General features: G+C 38.4%; 2 protein-coding genes across 7 annotated transcripts in view; one reads left to right on the forward strand and one right to left on the reverse strand.

The window, feature by feature from the left end:
- LOC129763179 (cilia- and flagella-associated protein 43) overlaps positions 1-20,006 on the reverse strand; it is a 90,117-nt gene that overhangs the window by 49,565 nt on the left and 20,546 nt on the right. For 2 of the 4 annotated variants that reach the window (XM_055762001.1, XM_055762000.1), the window contains exons 2-3: positions 8,995-9,263; positions 8,553-8,926 (exon numbers count right to left, since the gene is read on the reverse strand). In XM_055762001.1, coding sequence (XP_055617976.1) covers positions 8,553-8,926; positions 8,995-9,263 — 643 coding nt within the window. Of the gene's footprint in view, positions 1-8,552; positions 8,927-8,994; positions 9,264-9,323; positions 9,827-9,887; positions 11,988-20,006 lie in introns of those variants that run through there. The other 2 variants (XM_055762004.1, XM_055762002.1) reach the window with 2 other exon arrangements.
- The window catches only part of LOC129763178 (protein unc-13 homolog 4B), a 126,432-nt gene continuing 116,468 nt past the window's right edge, over positions 10,043-20,006 (forward strand). Inside the window, exons 1-2 of one of the 3 annotated variants that reach the window (XM_055761991.1) lie at positions 10,043-10,519; positions 16,827-17,291. In XM_055761991.1, coding sequence (XP_055617966.1) covers positions 16,999-17,291 — 293 coding nt within the window. In that variant the 5' untranslated portion in view covers positions 10,043-10,519; positions 16,827-16,998. Of the gene's footprint in view, positions 10,520-10,696; positions 10,847-16,826; positions 17,292-20,006 lie in introns of those variants that run through there. The other 2 variants (XM_055761989.1, XM_055761990.1) reach the window with 2 other exon arrangements.

The following is a 20,006-nucleotide window of genomic DNA, read 5'->3' on the forward strand; positions in this document are numbered from 1 at the left end:
AATTTATTACATACTACCTTAGAGAGAGGGGAGTAGTGTCGAACACCGATAAAAACATTTTTTTTTATCCCAACAGTTTATTTTATTAGGCTCATTTAGCAATTCAGCTGTAACAGAGCCGAATTCATTCGTGTACATTTTTTATCTTAAGATAACTTTTGTTGTATGTTACACTGTTACCATTTTTGAGACGTAAGAGTATCGCTATCTATCGATAAACATTTGTTTTATCTATAACACAGTAGCCCTTTTAGGCGCAAGAGAATTCCTATTCTATCGATGCACAACACATGTCGCCTTTTTTTCGGCGTAAGAATATTGGCTATTGTTCGAATGTTCACAGCGGGACTGTTGATATGAGGCTTCCTTTGTTGCGTTATTAATAGTGCCAATCACCGATGCAGCAGACCAAAAATTAGGCGGTAAGGGACTGGGATTACCGACACATGATGATTGTTACGTGGACAAAGTAGCTAGAATAACACACTAAGATGGTCAGTTGAGGGGCCCTGAGTTATGAGCTCATGATCGTTCGCTTAGTAGCGGACACGCAACCAATTAGGCTACGAAGACCCATTTATTGTCCCGTAGAACCTCCAAGTTTAGTTCGTCCCGTTCGTCTCGGATCTTTTTTGAGGCCTCGAAGGGATATTTCTTGGAGCCTCGCTTAATGGTAGAGTCATCCTTCGCGGTCGTTTTCTTTGGGCGTCCAATCGTTTCGAATTTTTTGCAATCTTAGAGAGCATCAAATACGAAGCTTTTGGATCGTCCCAAGTACTCTGTGATTTCGCGTTGGCTGCTGCCTGCGTTGGACATTTTGCAGATGACTATCCGCTGTGTTGCCGTGCAATTATGCGCGAGACCCATTTTTCGTTGGCTGCAAATAGAATTCAAGAAATCAAAACTTACATACTTCTTGTTTACATGATGAATACTTACCAGGATCCGAAAAGCACAAAATACCACCGAGAAACAATCAATTTTCTTCAAAAATCGGTCGAAACAACTGTCGGAACAGCCGAAACGAGGAAATTATTCTAAATGGGTTGAAGCACTGGATTGGATTATTTTTTCTTGAAGTTTAGTCACTTTTTTTTGCTCGAGTGGTCTTAATGTTTCGTCCAACACTGTGTATGTGTACATTCGACGGTCATAGATCTTGATCTACTCGAGAAAGTTAGTGCGGGTGAACCCCAGCCAAATTGCAAAACCCTATTTTGTTTTCGAAAGAAACAGTACTCTAAAAAAATAAACTTAAGAAATTTCAAACTCAGAATAAAAAACACTGAATCAATTGAACATCGGAGATGAGTGAATTGAATGATTTGCAAAGGAAAAGAAGAAGAATAAAAAGAAGAGGAAGAAAAAACAGGAAGTGGGTTATATCTATGGTATAACCGCAAGGGTGACGTAGGACTATCGTTGATTTAGAGATCATTTGTATGAAGTTGAATCTGAATTCATTCTGAATGAATGAATATTTGGAGAACTTCGAAAACGAGAGCGTTACGTTGGAGGCACAAGGTTTTATGCATCCAATATTGGATACGGAAATATCCTACTGATGGGGAAGAATAATCTTCAGAAGCTATCCTGTTGATTGCGATTGATTGAAAAATCACAAAACCTAATGTATTTGGTCACAGTGTTACATGGATAGAAAACATTAAAATAAACTCTTTCATATGAATGTAATTTTAAATTCCCAGAGGAACTGGCAGATTATTTTCAGTAATGATTAGATATTTCCACATTTTCCTCGATACTGGAAGCCCACCAGTGGTTAATGCTAACTCGATAACCATATGTTAATAGCACTTGATTGAAACATATTTGGTCACACTGTTACATGGATAGAAAACATTCAAATAAACTCTTTCACATGAATGTATTTCTAAATTCCTAGAGGAACTGGCAGATTATTTTCCGGATCTTTCTCGATCCAAACGGAAAGAATTCCGTGCGTGTATGTGTGTGTGTGTAGCGGCTGCTTCGAGATCTTCCCGGGGAACCGTTTGTAGCATCACTCTCCTCCTGATGGATTCCCTTCTGGCCTAAGGTGCACAAACAGGCTCTTGGTGACACCGTTCATCCGCGCTTTCATGATAAATGAAGAGCTTCACCACAACAGCGACAACATGCTCCAATCGCTGTTCAATTAGAACTGAGTGGATTTCCGAGCGGCGCTCGCTTATATACCGATTGGTGATTTCAATAGCCTATTTTGAAAGCAAATTTAAGACTATTGAAACAAGTTTTTGGATCAGAAAGTAACAAGTATAGAACGCGTAGACATTTTATCTTTCGAATGAAGTGTTTAACATACCATTTCGTTCAGTTGTTTAGGAGCTATTAACACTCAAAATCTCGGTCTTCGGCGTAACGCTTTCGTTTTCGAAACTTTGATTTTACACCCCGGTATAGAAATGAAAGACGTAGTTCTACGTCGAAACAGGAAGTGGGTTTTATCTATGGTATAACCGCAAGGGTGACGTAGGACTATCGTTGATTTAGAGATCATTTGTATGAAGTTGAATCTGAATTCATTCTGAATGAATGAATATTTGGAGAACTTCGAAAACGAGAGCGTTACGTTGGAGGCACAAGGTTTTATGCATCCAATATTGGATACGGAAATATCCTACTGATGGGGAAGAATAATCTTCAGAAGCTATCCTGTTGATTGCGATTGATTGAAAAACCACAAAACCAAATGTATTTGGTCACAGTGTTACATGGATAGAAAACATTCAATTAAACTCTTTCACATGAATATATTTTGAAAATTCCCAAAGGAACTGGCAGATTATTTTCAGTAACGATTAGATATTTCCACATTTTCCTCGATACTGGAAGCCCACCAGTGGTTAATGCCAACTCGATAACCACCTGTTAATAGCACTTGATTGAAACATATTTGGTCACAGTGTTACATGGATAGAAAACATTCAATTAAACTCTTTCACATGAATATATTTTGAAAATTCCCAGAGGAACTGGCAGATTATTTTCAGTAACGATTAGTTATTTCCACATTTTCCTCGATACTGGAAGCCCACCAGTGGTTAATGCCAACTCGATAACCACCTGTTAATAGCACTTGATTAAAACATATTTGGTCACAGTGTTACATGGATAGAAAACATTCAATTAAATTCATTCACATGAATATATTTTGAAAATTCCCAAAGGAACTGGCAGATTATTTTCAGTAACGATTAGATATTTCCACATTTTCCTCGATACTGGAAGCCCACCAGTGGTTAATGCCAACTCGATAACCACCTGTTAATAGCACTTGATTGAAACATATTTGGTCACAGTGTTACATGGATAGAAAACATTAAATTAAACTCTTTCACATGAATATATTTTGAAAATTCCCAGAGGAACTGGCAGATTATTTTCAGTAACGATTATTTATTTCCACATTTTCCTCGATACTGGAAGCCCACCAGTGGTTAATACCAACTCGATAACCACCTGTTAATAGCACTTGATTAAAACATATTTGGTCACAGTGTTACATGGATAGAAAACATTCAATTAAACTCTTTCACATGAATATATTTTGAAAATTCCCAAAGGAACTGGCAGATTATTTTCCAGCAATGATTAGATCTTTCCGGAACTTTCTCGATGCTGAATGGCATCCTAACGGAAAGATTTCTGCGCGTGTATGTGTCGATCCTTCGCCGTCCACCTCCTCCAGCACGTTAGGCAACGATGTTGTCTTGTCGATGTCCTCACGAAAAATTAATGTGTCTCACCACCAGAATATCGCTTAAGTATGCTTTTTGTGTGTGATTGAATCGAGAGAAGGTGTGGTTTACAATGGCAATTTGGAAGGCAAACTAGAGGGGAATGAACTCTCTGAGCTCGGAACTTTCGGCGACTGAGCAATAATCGATTGCGGGCGCATACAATATTGGATACGGAAATATCCTACTGATTTTTTTTTTTTTCCAAAATATATATTTTTATAAAGGCTCATATGGCGTTAGCCTCACGGGGCCGGGAGTTCAATACTTTTTTCTTATTATCTATGTTAGTAATATGTAACCGATTACTCGCGGTTGGCTCGAGGTTAGTATTACAAGTGTTTTCGTAATTGGGATGTTGCTGTCTCCAATGCTCTGTACGTGTGCCCGACACGGGATACTTCCTATTGGGATGCAGCTGACCATTAATCAGCAACGCCCCCCTAGTCTGTACCTCATATCTAGCGTGGTGCGTCTTTCTCGACTCGAGGAATCCAGGATAGAATGGTCACTAGCCGGCGCAATCATCAGTTCGTGTAGAGTTGTCATGAGCGGTACAACCTTTGGCTTTTGTTGAATGATCAGTGGACTGCACAACCTTTGGCCCGTGTGTCTGTAAAGAGTGTGTGTATGTATTGCCGCGACTAAGTAAAAGTTTATCGATCGGATAGGAGGGATATGAAACGGGGACACAACGAAGGAAACATCATTAAACGTTGACATCGGCGTTTCTGAGGAACAGGTATAGATGAAGCAGAAGTTCCGGTTCACGGCTACCTAAGATATCCCGGACGGGGATCTCCGATTGTCTGCCTTGTGCTCTCAGTGCTCTAGAGAGCTGAGAGCGAGCAGCATGGAACCGGATACACGACCAGACAACATGCTCGATGTCGTGGTAGCCATCGCCACAATCACAAAGATTGTTTGCTGCGAGCCCAATGCGATAGAGATGCGCGTTTAGGTTGTAGTGATTGGACATAAGCCGAGATATCATCCTACTGATGGGGAAGAATAATCTTCTGAAGCTATCCTGTTAATTGCGATTGATTGAAAAACCACAAAACCAAATGTATTTGGTCACAGTGTTACATGGATAGAAAACATTCAATTAAACTCTTTCACATGAATATATTTTGAAAATTCCCAAAGGAACTGGCAGATTATTTTCAGTAACGATTAGATATTTCCACATTTTCCTCGATACTGGAAGCCCACCAGTGGTTAATGCCAACTCGATAACCACCTGTTAATAGCACTTGATTGAAACATATTTGGTCACAGTGTAACATGGATAGAAAACATTCAATTAAACTCTTTCACATGAATATATTTTGAAAATTCCCAAAGGAACTGGCAGATTATTTTCAGTAACGATTAGATATTTCCACATTTTCCTCGATACTGGAAGCCCACCAGTGGTTAATGCCAACTCGATAACCACTTGTTAATAGCACTTGATTGAAACATATTTGGTCACAGTGTTACATGGATAGAAAACATTCAATTAAACTCTTTCACATGAATATATTTTGAAAATTCCCAAAGGAACTGGCAGATTATTTTCAGTAACGATTAGATATTTCCACATTTTCCTCGATACTGGAAGCCCACCAGTGGTTAATGCCAACTCGATAACCACCTGTTAATAGCACTTGATTGAAACATATTTGGTCACAGTGTTACATGGATAGAAAACATTCAATTAAATTCATTCACATGAATATATTTTGAAAATTCCCAAAGGAACTGGCAGATTATTTTCAGTAATGATTAGATATTTCCACATTTTCCTCGATACTGGAAGCCCACCAGTGGTTAATGCCAACTCGATAACCACCTGTTAATAGCACTTGATTGAAACATATTTGGTCACAGTGTAACATGGATAGAAAACATTCAATTAAACTCTTTCACATGAATATATTTTGAAAATTCCCAGAGGAACTGGCAGATTATTTTCAGTAACGATTAGATATTTCCACATTTTCTTCGATACTGGAAGCCCACCAGTGGTTAATGCCAACTCGATAACCACCTGTTAATAGCCGCGCGTGTATGTGTGTGTAGCGATGTCTTCCCAGGGAACCGTTTGTGGCATCACTCTCCTCCTGATAGATTCCCTTCTGGCCTAGGGTGCACAAACAGGCTCTTGGTGACACCGTTCATCCGCGCTTTCATGATAAATAAAGAGCTTCACCGCAACAGCGACAACATGCTCCAATCGCTGTTCAATTAGAACTGAGTGGATTTCCGAGCGCCGCTCGCTTATATACCGATTGGTGATTTCAATAGCCTGTTTTGAAAGCAATTTTAAGACTATTGAAACAAGTTTTTGGATCAAAAAGTAACAAGTATATAACGCGTAGACATTTTATCTTTCGAATGAAGTGTTTATCATACCATTTCGTTCAGTTGTTTAGGAGCTATTAACGCTCAAAATCTCGGTCTCCGGCGTAACGCTTTCGTTTTCGAAACTTTGATTTTACACCCCGGTATAGAAATGAAAGACGTAGTCCTACGTCAAAACCAACGATCCAAGCAATCTGCGAAGAATTTCGATGAAATTAGCCCTTGTCAGGGCAACCAAATACTTGTACTAAAGAGTACTTAGTTCTTAAATTCCTGTAATGTTCGTTCTCCCCAGTGTAGTGTATTGGACAAACCCCTTCTGCTTTTAGTGCTTCGATGGCATTAAGCTAATATAAGCTAATATAAGCTATATTGGACAAAACCCTTCTGCTTTTAGTGCTTCGATGGCATTAAGCTACCCTGGTATACAACAGGTTTCGTTAGGGACAGAGTATTTCTAATTCACCAATATTTATTTACGGTCTTTACAATATGACCTGATCCAAAAATTTTCTCCAATTAACTCGGTTCGTTCGGTTTTGTTCTCTCTCCAATTCCGCGGGCACCACACGCTCATCATGTCCTGTTCTACTTGGTCTAATTATCTTGCTCGTTGCGCTCCTCGTCGTCTCGTACCAGCCGGATTGCCGATGGACACCATTTTTGAAGGATAGTTGTCCGACATTCTTGCAACATGTCCTGGCCAACGTATCGTTTCAGCTTTGATCACTTTCTGGACACTTGGTTCACCGGTGAGTGGTTCATCCTTCGCCTCCATATGTCGTTCTCCTGTACACCGCCGAAGATAGTTTTTAACACCCGTCGTTCGAAAACTCCGAGTGCTCGCATGTCCTCTTCGAGTATTGTCCAAGTTTCGTGCCCGTAAGGACAACCGATCTTATGAGCGTTTTGTACAAGGAACACTTCACACGACTTTCTGCTTCGTGCTTAAGTCTAGTGTAATGTTCAGATACCATCTCAAATGTTCTGCCGACAATGTCTACTTCATAAACGGAAGATTCATCAGTAGATGAATCGACTGAATCTATTGAAAATCGAACCATGCCGCTCGTCTCATAACCCCCTTCAGCACAATGTTGAACAGCAGGCAAGAAAGACCATCAACTTGTCGAAGCCCCTGGCGGCACGAATAAATCTGTATTCTATCCATCGTAGCCTTGATCATTCTTGTAAGCTTCCCGAGGAAGCCGTTTTCGTCCATGATCCTCCATAGCTTCTGTAGTGTTATTGAATCATATGCGGCTCTAAAATCGATGAATGGATGATACGTTGGGACTCTGTACTCACGGTATTTCTGGAGGATCTGCCGCAAGGTTAAGATTTTGTCAGTAGTAGATTGACCTTCGATGAAGCCGGCCTGATCTGTTTGTAGGCGTGCCACAGACGACGGAAGATGATTTGGGAAAGCCCTTTGTAGACGACTTTCAAGACGGTGTAGCACGGAAGTTTTCACAGTCTAGTTTGTCACCTTTCATGAGGGTAGGGCAAACAGCACCACCATTCCATTCCTCCGGTAGCTGACCTGTTTTCCAAATTCTGACAATCAGTCTATGAAGACAATTAACCAACTTTTCCGGGGCCAATCTTGATATGTTCCGCTCTGATGCCATCTTTATCAGTTAATTTGTTGTTCTTAAGTTGTTTAATGGCATTCCTAAGATCACCTACCTAACTCAATCGCTCCCATCGTAATCTTGGTCCTCTGCCTGTACGCCATTCAGGTGTTCATCGGAAATAACTGAGCAATAGTTGTAAGTACATGAGCTGCCGCTTGTATCGTCAATTTCGACCAATCAGAACTGGGTATTTCTGTTAGAATAGGGGTTGAAATTTTTCAATTGTTCGATAGTTAGTTTCATGATATATATTATTTTATTCAATTAAAAAAATATTATGGAGTGTCGAAATCGATTGACGCAAAAATCTTATCAACCCATCATGAAATGATTGAGCAATAAGCGTTTGAAATTGGACATTTTTCACGATGCGATCGATTTTCGTTTTTCAATTTGTATCCCCAATATGTTCCCGAAAGACGTAATCCTACGTCAAAACGCGTAAACAATCATCGTGCGAAAGCGTTCACGTCTCAGTTTTTTTCTGAGATGATTTTCCTTTCAAATCACTGTGAAAACCACAAATTGTACTCGAGTTTGAAAAAATTCTGAGTATGTATACGTAATCATTACGTTCTGAGAATGTCTATATGTGAAATTTTCTCGAGCGATCCCCATACTATGAGTACTCGAAACAGAAACGATCATAATTTTAAAGATCAAAGAAGTTTTCACAATATTAACCAAATTTATCTACTTTGTGATTGACAAAAATTAAATTATTTCCAATGCTAAAGAAATGAATGGTGCTTTGTAATGACAACAGTACGAACGCTAGTAATATACCGTAATTAAGTTTACTTACGCTATACACACATCCTTGTTTATTTATGATTAATAGTGTGCCATCAATCGCGAAACAGACATCCAGCGGAGCGTCTATTTTGCCAAATGGTAGTTTCACATCTTTTTCTATCAAACGACAGATCTTAACATTTCCATAGATTTCCCACAGTGTTACCTGAGCTTTGTTGTAAGCTAGTTGACACACAGTTAGAGGCGACGATGGGCTACAAATGATTCGCTGTTTATCGGTGTGAATGCTGGTTCTTCGCTTGATCAGCAATTCCTTGTTTCTCCACACGTGAAGCTCAAGGCTATAATCCGGTATCCCGGTTAATGCTACGAGGTATTCATTTTCCGAAAAGCAAAGTGATACATATCTGGATGCTTTGTTATCTTAAAATAAATATATTGCAAGAATTAGAAAGTTGAAGGGGCTTCAAAATTCATCATGAAACGCATACCTGAGTCCAACACGAACAAAATCGCATTTTCGGGATAGGCTACGATGAAAATTCTTGGACGAGCACAACTCTCCGCGAATGCATATATGCTAAAGCTTTTGTGACCCGTAAGACAAGCTACGCCTTGGCCGTTTGCATGATCTGTTGCCCGGTAAAAGCTTTCTTTCCTTGTAGCAACATCCAACAGCAAAATATGGGTTCCCATTCCCATCGCCAATGCTTCCTTTCCAACGAAACATGCTGAACGGAAATCATGTACCTTTATCCAACTGAAAACGGTTTAGTTCTCATTAATGATTATCATTTCTGTTGATTTTTGATAATTTTACTAGGTTTTAACGATTGTTGCGTATTTTAGAGCCATACTGCGGAAAATTCAATAATCAAACAACTACAACACGTTGCTATGGAAACTGATCGCAAATTTCATTTCCGGGGAATCGTGCCAAAATGATGTCGAGTGGAAATGGTTAGTCAGAGTGCTTCTAATCGCTCAGAAGTTTAGCTACTCTGTGTTTTAAAACCCTTTTCATATATTAAGCTTCACCTGTGCTGTTGTTCATAAACATGCCCTGCAGTCACTTAGCCATGCTGACCCTTGTGCTACGCTTGGCTAGTTTCATATAACTGTTCATTTCCGCTAGAAGGTAACGTAATATACGCGCCCTACAAATTGACACGACTTCTGATGCCAGGTCGGCCGTCATTCTTACAAGTTCATTGTGCAAACAGAATACTGCACCATTGACAATAGTTGGAACATAGATGCACTTTACAAGCTTGATGTTTGGATGCCCTGGATTTTGAATTCTACAATGAATGTCTGGCATATCTGGAAAGGAAGAGCAAGAGTTGTGAATTTGCATATTCACACCAGTATTGGTATGACGCACTTGTACTTCTTCCGATCGTGAGCATAGTAAATTCTTTGTGTTTTTAGTCTATTACCATGGTGACCAGAGAAGCATAACGACGCGGTTCGCTGCTACGATAATGCTAGAGTGTGACGGAAAACTTGTTTTCTCCAGTCAAACGCCCGCACCCGTAGCTGCACAATATGGCATTTATTTACGTTCTGTTAGTATACTGTCGACGCCGGCATGTGGGAATCTTCAGAGCGGGTGGAATAATTCGATTCTCCTAATGTTATCGTTCTGCAAATGGGAAAGAGTGGAAATCCACAGACACAGTTTAGTCACTGGCCAGCAGGTTCACTTGGGCGACTTCCAGTGAAATGAAAAAGTTAATTAATGTCATTCTAATTGGAACAGTGTTCGTATCAAGTCGTGTGCGTTGGATTGTCTCCTGGAGATATGAATAAAAATGTGTTTCCTTCATTGTCGAGTTGTATGATCAAGATAGATTAAAGTACCTACGCGATGTTTTAAATTGAGTGATTGTACTAGATCTCTGGAAGCTGAATTGTAAAATGGAAGAATGATAAGACTGTGTTGACATCATCACCTATCGGGTTGATACGGAAACACATCATGTTCCTACTGTTCCGAATAAAGTTTGCTGGAATGTAAGTGTATTGTGTAAAAAAGATTGAGTAGTAAATACTACATGATTGTAAAATCGACGTAAGACGAAAATATCCTGTCGCAAAAGTGATTATGCGTACACAGAATTTCGTTTGTAGACTACGTTACTTATAGTTTGCAGCGAAATAATGTTATTATTGTGTTATTGTTTTAAAAAGGACGCCTGATGTCAATATCAAAGTGAATGCATAAATTATGGTGAATATAATACTTCAACTATGAGTGGCTCAGTAATTTCGAGCCATGGTAAACGGAAGAATCGACAGATTTCAAGATACATGTGAACACATCTGCTAATATAACATTAGGTAAATCTCTAAAACCCTTGGATTAACCCTTGTGAAAAATAAGCGCGTCTAACGAACAGTGATTGAAAGTGAAAAGTACGAAAATGTCCCGACCCCAAGTGGAGATTTTAAACCACGTCTCGAACTGCCAACTAGTGATGGTATTCTGGAGCACTACAGATTGATATTCATTGAAAGCGTTTCGACATCGATGATAATTATCGCAGAGCTAAGACTGTCAATTACAATGTGATAGTGTTCAACAGGTCTTAAGACAAAGCTGACCAGAGAGAAACGAAGCCGCTGGGATAATGAAAAATCCAAACAAAAGTTTCGTCGGAGATAACTATGTTAGTCTTGTCCCGATAAATGTTCTTCTGTGATGTGCTTTGATCACATTCAACCCTCTGTACACTTCACTGTTCTGTTATCACCTTTTTATTTCCCATCATTCCTTATTTTTCTTTTTTGTGTTTTACTTTACTTCTTTTACTTTTTATTTGAGGGGGTATTCTAGTGTAGTGGTGGATCACACCATTGAGGATAATGGCGGGTTCCTTCGGCTGAAGGAAGCCTGGATGATAGCTCAGGTTTATACACGAAATTACACGGAATATGGTACTTAAGGAAGACCATTGGATGTGGCTTGCACTGGAGAGTTAAAACACATTGGAACAATCTCTAAACACGGTATTTATTTTGGCGGTCTAACACGGTAAACGTTTGGATTTGGAATGAAAGGTATATTGGTAGGAATCTTCTTCATGCACGTATTTGTTTGTATGCGTTCGCGTCGGGCTACTGTGCTGGTTGCGGATGCGTCATACACCAAACACTGCATTTAGAATGAGAGGGATAGATTTGGATGGGAATAAGGATAGGGATCGGAAAGGGAAAAGACTTTGTTGGATAACTGCTCCTCTTTCGCGCTGTCGGTCGCGAACATACTCCCCCCGGGCTTAAATCGGAATTGGATCGCACAAATCACCACGAGTTGCCCAGTATCTATGACTGGAACATGGAGGGGAATGGAATTCCAGGTAACCTCTCGTGGTGGACAGGAATCATTCAATATGTTCCGCATTTCGTCATCTGTCTTGGGGAAGGATGCAGCGAAAACAAATTGACACGGTTGACAGCTCCGGGATGAATTACAATCGCTGTTATGATGTCCTTTACGCAAGTAGTTGTAACATATTTTCAGCTCATGGATTTTGGCTTGTCGTTTAGGAACGGATAACATACTAAGTACTCCAAATTTATAGTTGGGGTGCGCACCGACACACAGGGCACCGGATGGCTTGGCATTGATAGCACACATTTCGGTATGTGCACCTTTCATCGCGTTGTTGGGTTTCGTTATTGCATAGGTTGGTTGAATGGCATAATCACATGATGGACTTTCATAGCATTCAGGGATGACATAGCTTTCATCAACGATATCGGCATAGGTTAAAATCACAGCTTCTGGAATAGATGTTTTCCACATCTTTCTGGTATCGTTCTTCAGTACTGACACTTCGGTTAGATTCTTAGCATCTGCTTCAAAATCGGTGGGAAAATGTATATCGTCAAAGGCCACTGCATTAAAACGCGAAAAAGTCTCAGGCTCATCTTCATCTGTAGATGTGCGATCCGCTAATGGCTGCTGCTGAACAATAATGCGGGGATGATCGATTGGTGGAAATTCAACTTGCTGGGGGATGGAAACTGGGATCGGACACATCGTTTGCATCATACGTTCGACCAGGACACATGTTTCGTAATAGTGTGCCTCAAAATCAAGGTACCATTCATCATGTTCTTTGAAATGATCTTCGTGACACATAACGTATATTCGATGATGGAGGGCGACACACTCTTCAAAATGACGTTTTGAATTTCTCGCATAAACGCTCAAACTTGCGGCATCAATTTCGATTTCACTCACCGCCCCACAGACTGCGCCTCGAATACGCGTTATTTTTGCCTTCGCACTGTCACGTAAATAAATCAGTCTTTCTACATCCGCCATTTCTTCTTTTGGATTTACTTGCATTTGTGTGTGTTGCATCAATGAGATCATATGAATTGGAGAGAAAGAACACTTGAAAACACACACAATGGTATATACACGATTTCAGGATCGTGCACGTTCGGACACGTTACAGAACGGCGCTTAACACACGGCGTCGTTTGTTGGTTAGTTTCTTCTTTTCACGGGATACACGGATTTTTCGGGAAACACTACACTGGAAACGTCTTTTTTCCTCCACACAAGCCATGGAAAAACACACAACACTCGGTTGATTGCAAGTCACAAGTTGCTGGGAGCAACGGAAGTGGGCGCTCGGTTGAGCCAACACATTGTAATTACCACGGCTGTGGTTCACTAATCCGGTTCGAAGGACCAAAAAATGGTGGATCACACCATTGAGGATAATGGCGGGTTCCTTCGGCTGAAGGAAGCCTGGATGATAGCTCAGGTTTATACACGAAATTACACGGAATATGGTACTTAAGGAAGACCATTGGATGTGGCTTGCACTGGAGAGTTAAAACACATTGGAACAATCTCTAAACACGGTATTTATTTTGGCGGTCTAACACGGTAAACGTTTGGATTTGGAATGAAAGGTATATTGGTAGGAATCTTCTTCATGCACGTATTTGTTTGTATGCGTTCGCGTCGGGCTACTGTGCTGGTTGCGGATGCGTCATACACCAAACACTGCATTTAGAATGAGAGGGATAGATTTGGATGGGAATAAGGATAGGGATCGGAAAGGGAAAAGACTTTGTTGGATAACTGCTCCTCTTTCGCGCTGTCGGTCGCGAACATGTAGAGACACGAATTTTAAGACGTTTTTTTGTGCTCCGTAAAAATGAAAGAAAGAATAGTTTTACTATCCATTATATCATTATTTGTTCATCTATCTTTCAACAATAAAACAAAATTAAACGGAGAAAAAATATTCATGACTAGAATAGTTAAGAGTTGATGAAGTGAAAGAGTTCAATAAAAAGTTGTGCCATGGCGTACACGATTCCAGCCCTTCTATTTATCCGAAACATAAAAATCTAACATATTCTGAATCAGTAAAGATGCCGCTATCGCGTGAACCTCGGCCAAGTCAAAAACATGTTTTTTTTTACAAAATGGCGGTCGTTTGAAAATCAAAATGCGGTTTAAAACGTTTTTTCTTACGTTAAAAAATAGTGAAATTCAAAAAATATTATTTTTTAGAGGTTCATGCCATATATGCCTGCAGATTGTATCTATAAAAATTCGACATGAATCGTTTCAGTAGAACTTGAGATATCGTGTACGCCAGTTTGAAAAAAACTAGTTTCGAGAAAGGGCGTTTGAAGTTCATTGTTATGGCCGTACCAGGTTAGATACCGCATCACTAAAATGGCTCTAACTCAGTAAATAATAGGATTTCCGATAAGTCCTTTCTAGGGTATATTCTTGAATGCATAAACTACAGAAATATCAAGGAAAAAAATGATGTTTTTCAAATTTCTAGACTAGAAAACTGCCTTAACTTCAGCAGTCTACATTTGGCGATTGTTTTTCGCTCATAGACGCGAAGCATATCTTAGAAAAGGAATAAACAGACTTTACATTGTGTGCTTTACTCCCACTGGCAACTGTCCGCGTGTAGCAGGAATAACGTATCGATCTTAAAGCACCAAACTTCCAGCGCGCTTTTCTCGGAATCATAAAAATGTCACATGGTCCGGTCTGACTTAACACCGACCACATCGTCCCTCAATAATGAGCTTATCGCATTTGATTCGCAGCCATTCACAAGAAAGTTTCGTTTGAATTTGTAACGTAGGGGAGGAGGTGATAAAATGAACATCCTACGGAATATGCCCTTTTACTGTGTCCACATACCGCTACAATCCTCGTTTTTCGAGAAATATTCTAGCCTAACTACGGGTTGTTCAAGATATCGATCGATTTATAAATAAAAATAGCATTGTTTTCATTAAAAGAAAAAAAAAACTCGACGAACATATTCTTAGTGTGAGGTTAAAATGATCACATGGTGGTGGTAAAATGAACAATTACACATGACACGCTAAATTGGATAGATTTATGCGTCGTTTCTTATTTAAATTTGTTCAAGAGGGTAGTACATTATCATAAAAAATATGTGATTCCGCGATTTTTTTTATCGAGAAAATAAATTACTATGATTAATATGATATCACAGCTTTATTAGGTATATATTACTTAACAAACAAAAAAAATGGTGTCAATTGGTGACTGTCCCCTGAATACTCGCAATCGGTTTGTTGTCATCGTACGTAGGATTTTTTCAAAATATTGATTTTTGACGAAATGGCGACATTTTTCGTAAAAAAATGCGTTTTCTCCTCAAAAATCGCAAAAAAAGACATTCACCAAAATGTTATTTTTCAAAATATAAAAAAAAACTACGTACGATGACAGGAAATTTAGTGGAGAATTTGGGAATAACTTTTTCATCAAAACCGTTCCGAAGGTAGATCTCCCACCAGTTTGCAAAACTTAGGTTCGAGAAAAAAGCGATTCAAATTTTGGATCCACGCTCCTTACTAGAATTAGGTCCATTAATTGGCTTGTAACTTTGGAAAAGAGCATCGGACAAACCTGGCACAAAAACCATACACTATATAGATATCCCAGAATATACTTTATGCCAGATTTTTTATTTTTTATTTTTTCAAGTTTCCATAGTGTTATAATTTTTGAAATAGTAGGTACTTGTATGAAATAAACTGGGCTTATTCACCTAGATTCATATTTGAAATTTTACGTAACTTAGAAAAAAGGCGCTATATAGGTTATTTCAAGAGATAGAAAAAAAAACTTTGTTTTACAAAGATGTATCAATTAACTGGGACAACAACATTGTCGAACTATGTTTACCTCTATCTATAAATATAAGAAAGTTAGATTTTTTATTTCATCGACAATTTTGGTCACCCTATTTTTGATAACATAAAAATGACCGTGCATTATACGATATGTAACAACTTTGTCGAAGACAGTTTTTGTCTAGAGAATAACTGTCGAGCTCTAAATGTTAATTTCCACTTAAATACATCTCTTGGATCATTGTGCATTGGCCATGAGTAGAATCGAGTGACTCTGAACACAACTCGTGTATTCTGATGATGATGAATTACGGCGTTGAATCAATTCCAATGAGCTGTCTTTTGTCATCTATCAGGTGTGCGAGTCGAAATTTTCCGAAATTGGCGAAATGGACACATAATTTTCAAATATTTACTTTCGAAGTACAGGCGAACCTGTTTTTGTGAAGTCCATTTTTGTGTGATTTCTTGTTTGTGCGACTCTTTTTTTGCGATTTATTATGACATCGAGTCTTGAATCACACAATCGAAAAAAATAATGAAATCGCACCTAAACAGTCACACAAATGAGAAATCGCACAAAAAGCAACCGCGCCAAAACAGGTTTGCCTGTAATCTCCATTTGAGTCTACACATTTCACCAATTTCTCAGACAAATTGTGGATCCCTCCAAATAATTTTTTTTTTGTTTCGACGAAAACCATTCACCGACCCATTTTTGAACATCTTTATATTCGGCGAGAGGCTGTCTCGTAAGTACATGTCCTATTGAAGCATAAATCCGATAATCTTAAGGGGCCAGATCTGAAGAATGCGATGGGTTTTTCGGGAACATTAGATATTTTCGCAAATGAAACATTAACAGCACAAACTCATTTCGTATCAATTCATGCAAACACGGAAATACACAATAAGTATTGGAATGCAGCCATTTAAGCTCCGCTGTAATAGGGGAACCAATTCTCGGTGTAATTCCTTATCACATTTCACAAAGCTGCGGGTCGGGTTACGTATCCATTGAAATCTACCTTTATAACGCAGAAGAAAGAAACGTCGTCAGGAGAAAATTATCTTCCCTGTGTCTGTTTTTTATTCTGAGTCATGCTATAAATCAATATAGTTTTTCCTATTCTTTACTTTTTCTCCGCAGGATGACTAATTCATGCTCCATCAGAACTTCGAAGGACAAACAACGCCTATGTGATAACGTAACAACTCTTATTCTTCGGAACAAATCGATACTCAGATGTCTGGCACTGATGAACGTCATAATAGCATAATACTCAATAGGATTGCACCCTTCTTCACGGACTGAACTCAGTATGAAGAATTTTTTACGAAATAGTGAAATAAGTGCGAATGTAGACAACGGATCTAGTTCCATGCTGTTTTCTCCGTCTGTAAAGAAAAAACATAACAAGTTCAAAGCAAGTCTGTCGATGGTTCGCTGGATGAGAGGTAATAGACCGACCGACCAAAATAAAAGCAACGTCATTCAAGCAACACCTTGTTGCGGATTGATTACTGCCAACGATAAAGAGATTCAGACACAGAAAGAATTCCTCGATAAGTCAGTGCAATGTAATTTTTCTCTCGATGATAACCTAAATTACAGGTGAGTCCAGAAAATGTTGTTTAGAATCGAATCAAAGACAAATGGTTTATTACTTTTATATATACCAGTGCACAATGGTTCAGGAGATGCATTTAAGTAGAAATTAGCATTTACAGCTCGATAGTTATTCTCTAGACAAAAACTGTCTTAGACAAAGTTGTTACTCATGATAGAGCGCTCGTTTTTATGTTGTCAAAAATAGGGTGACCAAAATTTTCGATGAAATATAAAATCTAACTTTCTTATCTTTATAGATAGAGGTAAACATAGTTCGACAATATTGTAGCTCCAATTATTTGATATATCTCTGTAGAACAAAGCTTTTCTCTATCTCTTAAAATAACCGATATAGCGCATTTTTTCTAAGTTACGTTTAGGTCACCATTAAAAAACTGTTTTTTTTTTGCTCTAACTTTTATGTTTCAAAATTTACATGCAAACTGTCTTCGAAAGACTTTTAGAGCTCACTAATACAATGCAAAACGATGCAGAACTTGTCAATATCTCAACTTCACTCAAAGTTATTGATATTTCTTCCCAAAAAACACTCTCTTTTCATTTGTTTGTTATTTTTTCTCGGGCAAACGTGAACAAAGTTTATTGGCGGCATTTGAAGGAGCATATTTCACTCTACATGATGTGTGATTTTCAAAACTATGTAATTTTTGTGTTTGAGTAAATTAAAATTGAAATAATGAGTTTTTGGGTAAAAAACCATCAATAACTTTGAGTAGGATTAAGATATAGACAAGTTCTACATCGGAAAATGTTGGTATCGATAAGCTCTGAAAGTCGTACGAAGACAGTTTCACGTTTTTTCATGGTCACCCTAATACAACTTAGAAAAAAACGTTAAATCGATTATTTTAAAAGATATAAAAAGGCTTTGTTCTACAAAGTTGTATAAAATAATTGGGGCTACAACATTGTTGAACTATGTTTATCTATATCTATAAAGATAAGAATGTTAGATTTTTCATTTCACCGACAATTTCGATCGCCCTATTTTTGATAACATAAAAATAACAACTTTGTCTAAGACAGTTTTTGTCTAAACAATAAATATCTCCCATAAAGTTGTTTTTAGCGCCTTCTATCTGAGTTGTATTAGGGTAACTATGAAAAAACGGTTTATTTTTACTCTAACTTTTATATATAAAATTTTACATCAAAATGGTCTTCGTACGACTTTTAGAACTTATCAATACCAACATTTTGTGATGCAGAACATGTCAATACCTTAATCCTGCTCAAAGTTATTGATGGGGTTTCATCCAAAAACTCATGATTTCAATTTTAATTTACTCAAATACAAAAAATAACACAGTTTCGAAAATCACATATTAAATAGAGTGAAATCTGTTCTTTCAAATTCCGTCAACAAACATTTTTTATGTTTGTCCCAGAAAGAATGACAAACAAATGAATAGAGCGTGTTTTTGACGTAGGACTACGTCTTTCATTTCTATACCGGGGTGTAAAATCAAAGTTTCGAAAACGAAAGCGTTACGCCGGAGACCGAGATTTTGAGCGTTAATAGCTCCTAAACAACTGAACGAAATGGTATGATAAACACTTCATTCGAAAGATAAAATGTCTACGCGTTATATACTTGTTACTTTTTGATCCAAAAACTTGTTTCAATAGTCTTAAAATTGCTTTCAAAACAGGCTATTGAAATCACCAATCGGTATATAAGCGAGCGGCGCTCGGAAATCCACTCAGTTCTAATTGAACAGCGATTGGAGCATGTTGTCGCTGTTGCGGTGAAGCTCTTTATTTATCATGAAAGCGCGGATGAACGGTATCACCAAGAGCCTGTTTGTGCACCATAGGCCAGAAGGGAATCTATCAGGAGGAGAGTGATGCCACAAACGGTTCCCTGGGAAGACATTGCTACACACACATACACGCGCGGCTATTAACAGGTGGTTATCGAGTTGGCATTAACCACTGGTGGGCTTCCAGTATCGAGGAAAATGTGGAAATATCTAATCGTTACTGAGAATAATCTGCCAGTTCCTCTGGGAATTTTCAAAATATATTCATGTGAAAGAGTTTAATTGAATGTTTTCTATCCATGTTACACTGTGACCAAATATGTTTCAATCAAGTGCAATTAACAGGTTGTTATCGAGTTGGCATTAACCACTGGTGGGCTTCCAGTATCGAGGAAAATGTGGAAATATCTAATCGTTACTTAAAATAATCTGCCAGTTCCTTTGGGAATTTTCAAAATATATTCATGTGAAAGAGTTTAATTGAATGTTTTCTATCCATGTAACACTGTGACCAAATATGTTTCAATCAAGTGCTATTAACAGGTGGTCATCGAGTTGGCATTAACCACTGGTGGGCTTCCAGTATCGAGGAAAATGTGGAAATATCTAATCGTTACTGAAAATAATCTGCCAGTTCCTTTGGGAATTTTCAAAATATATTCATGTGAAAGAGTTTGATTGAATGTTTTCTATCCATGTTACACTGTGACCAAATATGTTTCAATCAAGTGCTATTAACAGGTGGTTATCGAGTTGGCATTAACCAATGGTAGGCTTCCAGTATCGAGGAAAATGTGGAAATATCTAATCGTTACTGAAAATAATCTGCCAGTTCCTTTGGGAATTTTCAAAATATATTCATGTGAAAGAGTTTAATTGAATGTTTTGTATCCATGTAACACTGTGACCAAATACATTTGGTTTTGTGGCTTTT

The sequence above is a fragment of the Toxorhynchites rutilus genome, chromosome 1 (genome assembly GCF_029784135.1).
Source record: "Toxorhynchites rutilus septentrionalis strain SRP chromosome 1, ASM2978413v1, whole genome shotgun sequence".
NCBI classification, from domain to species: Eukaryota; Metazoa; Arthropoda; class Insecta; order Diptera; family Culicidae; genus Toxorhynchites; species Toxorhynchites rutilus.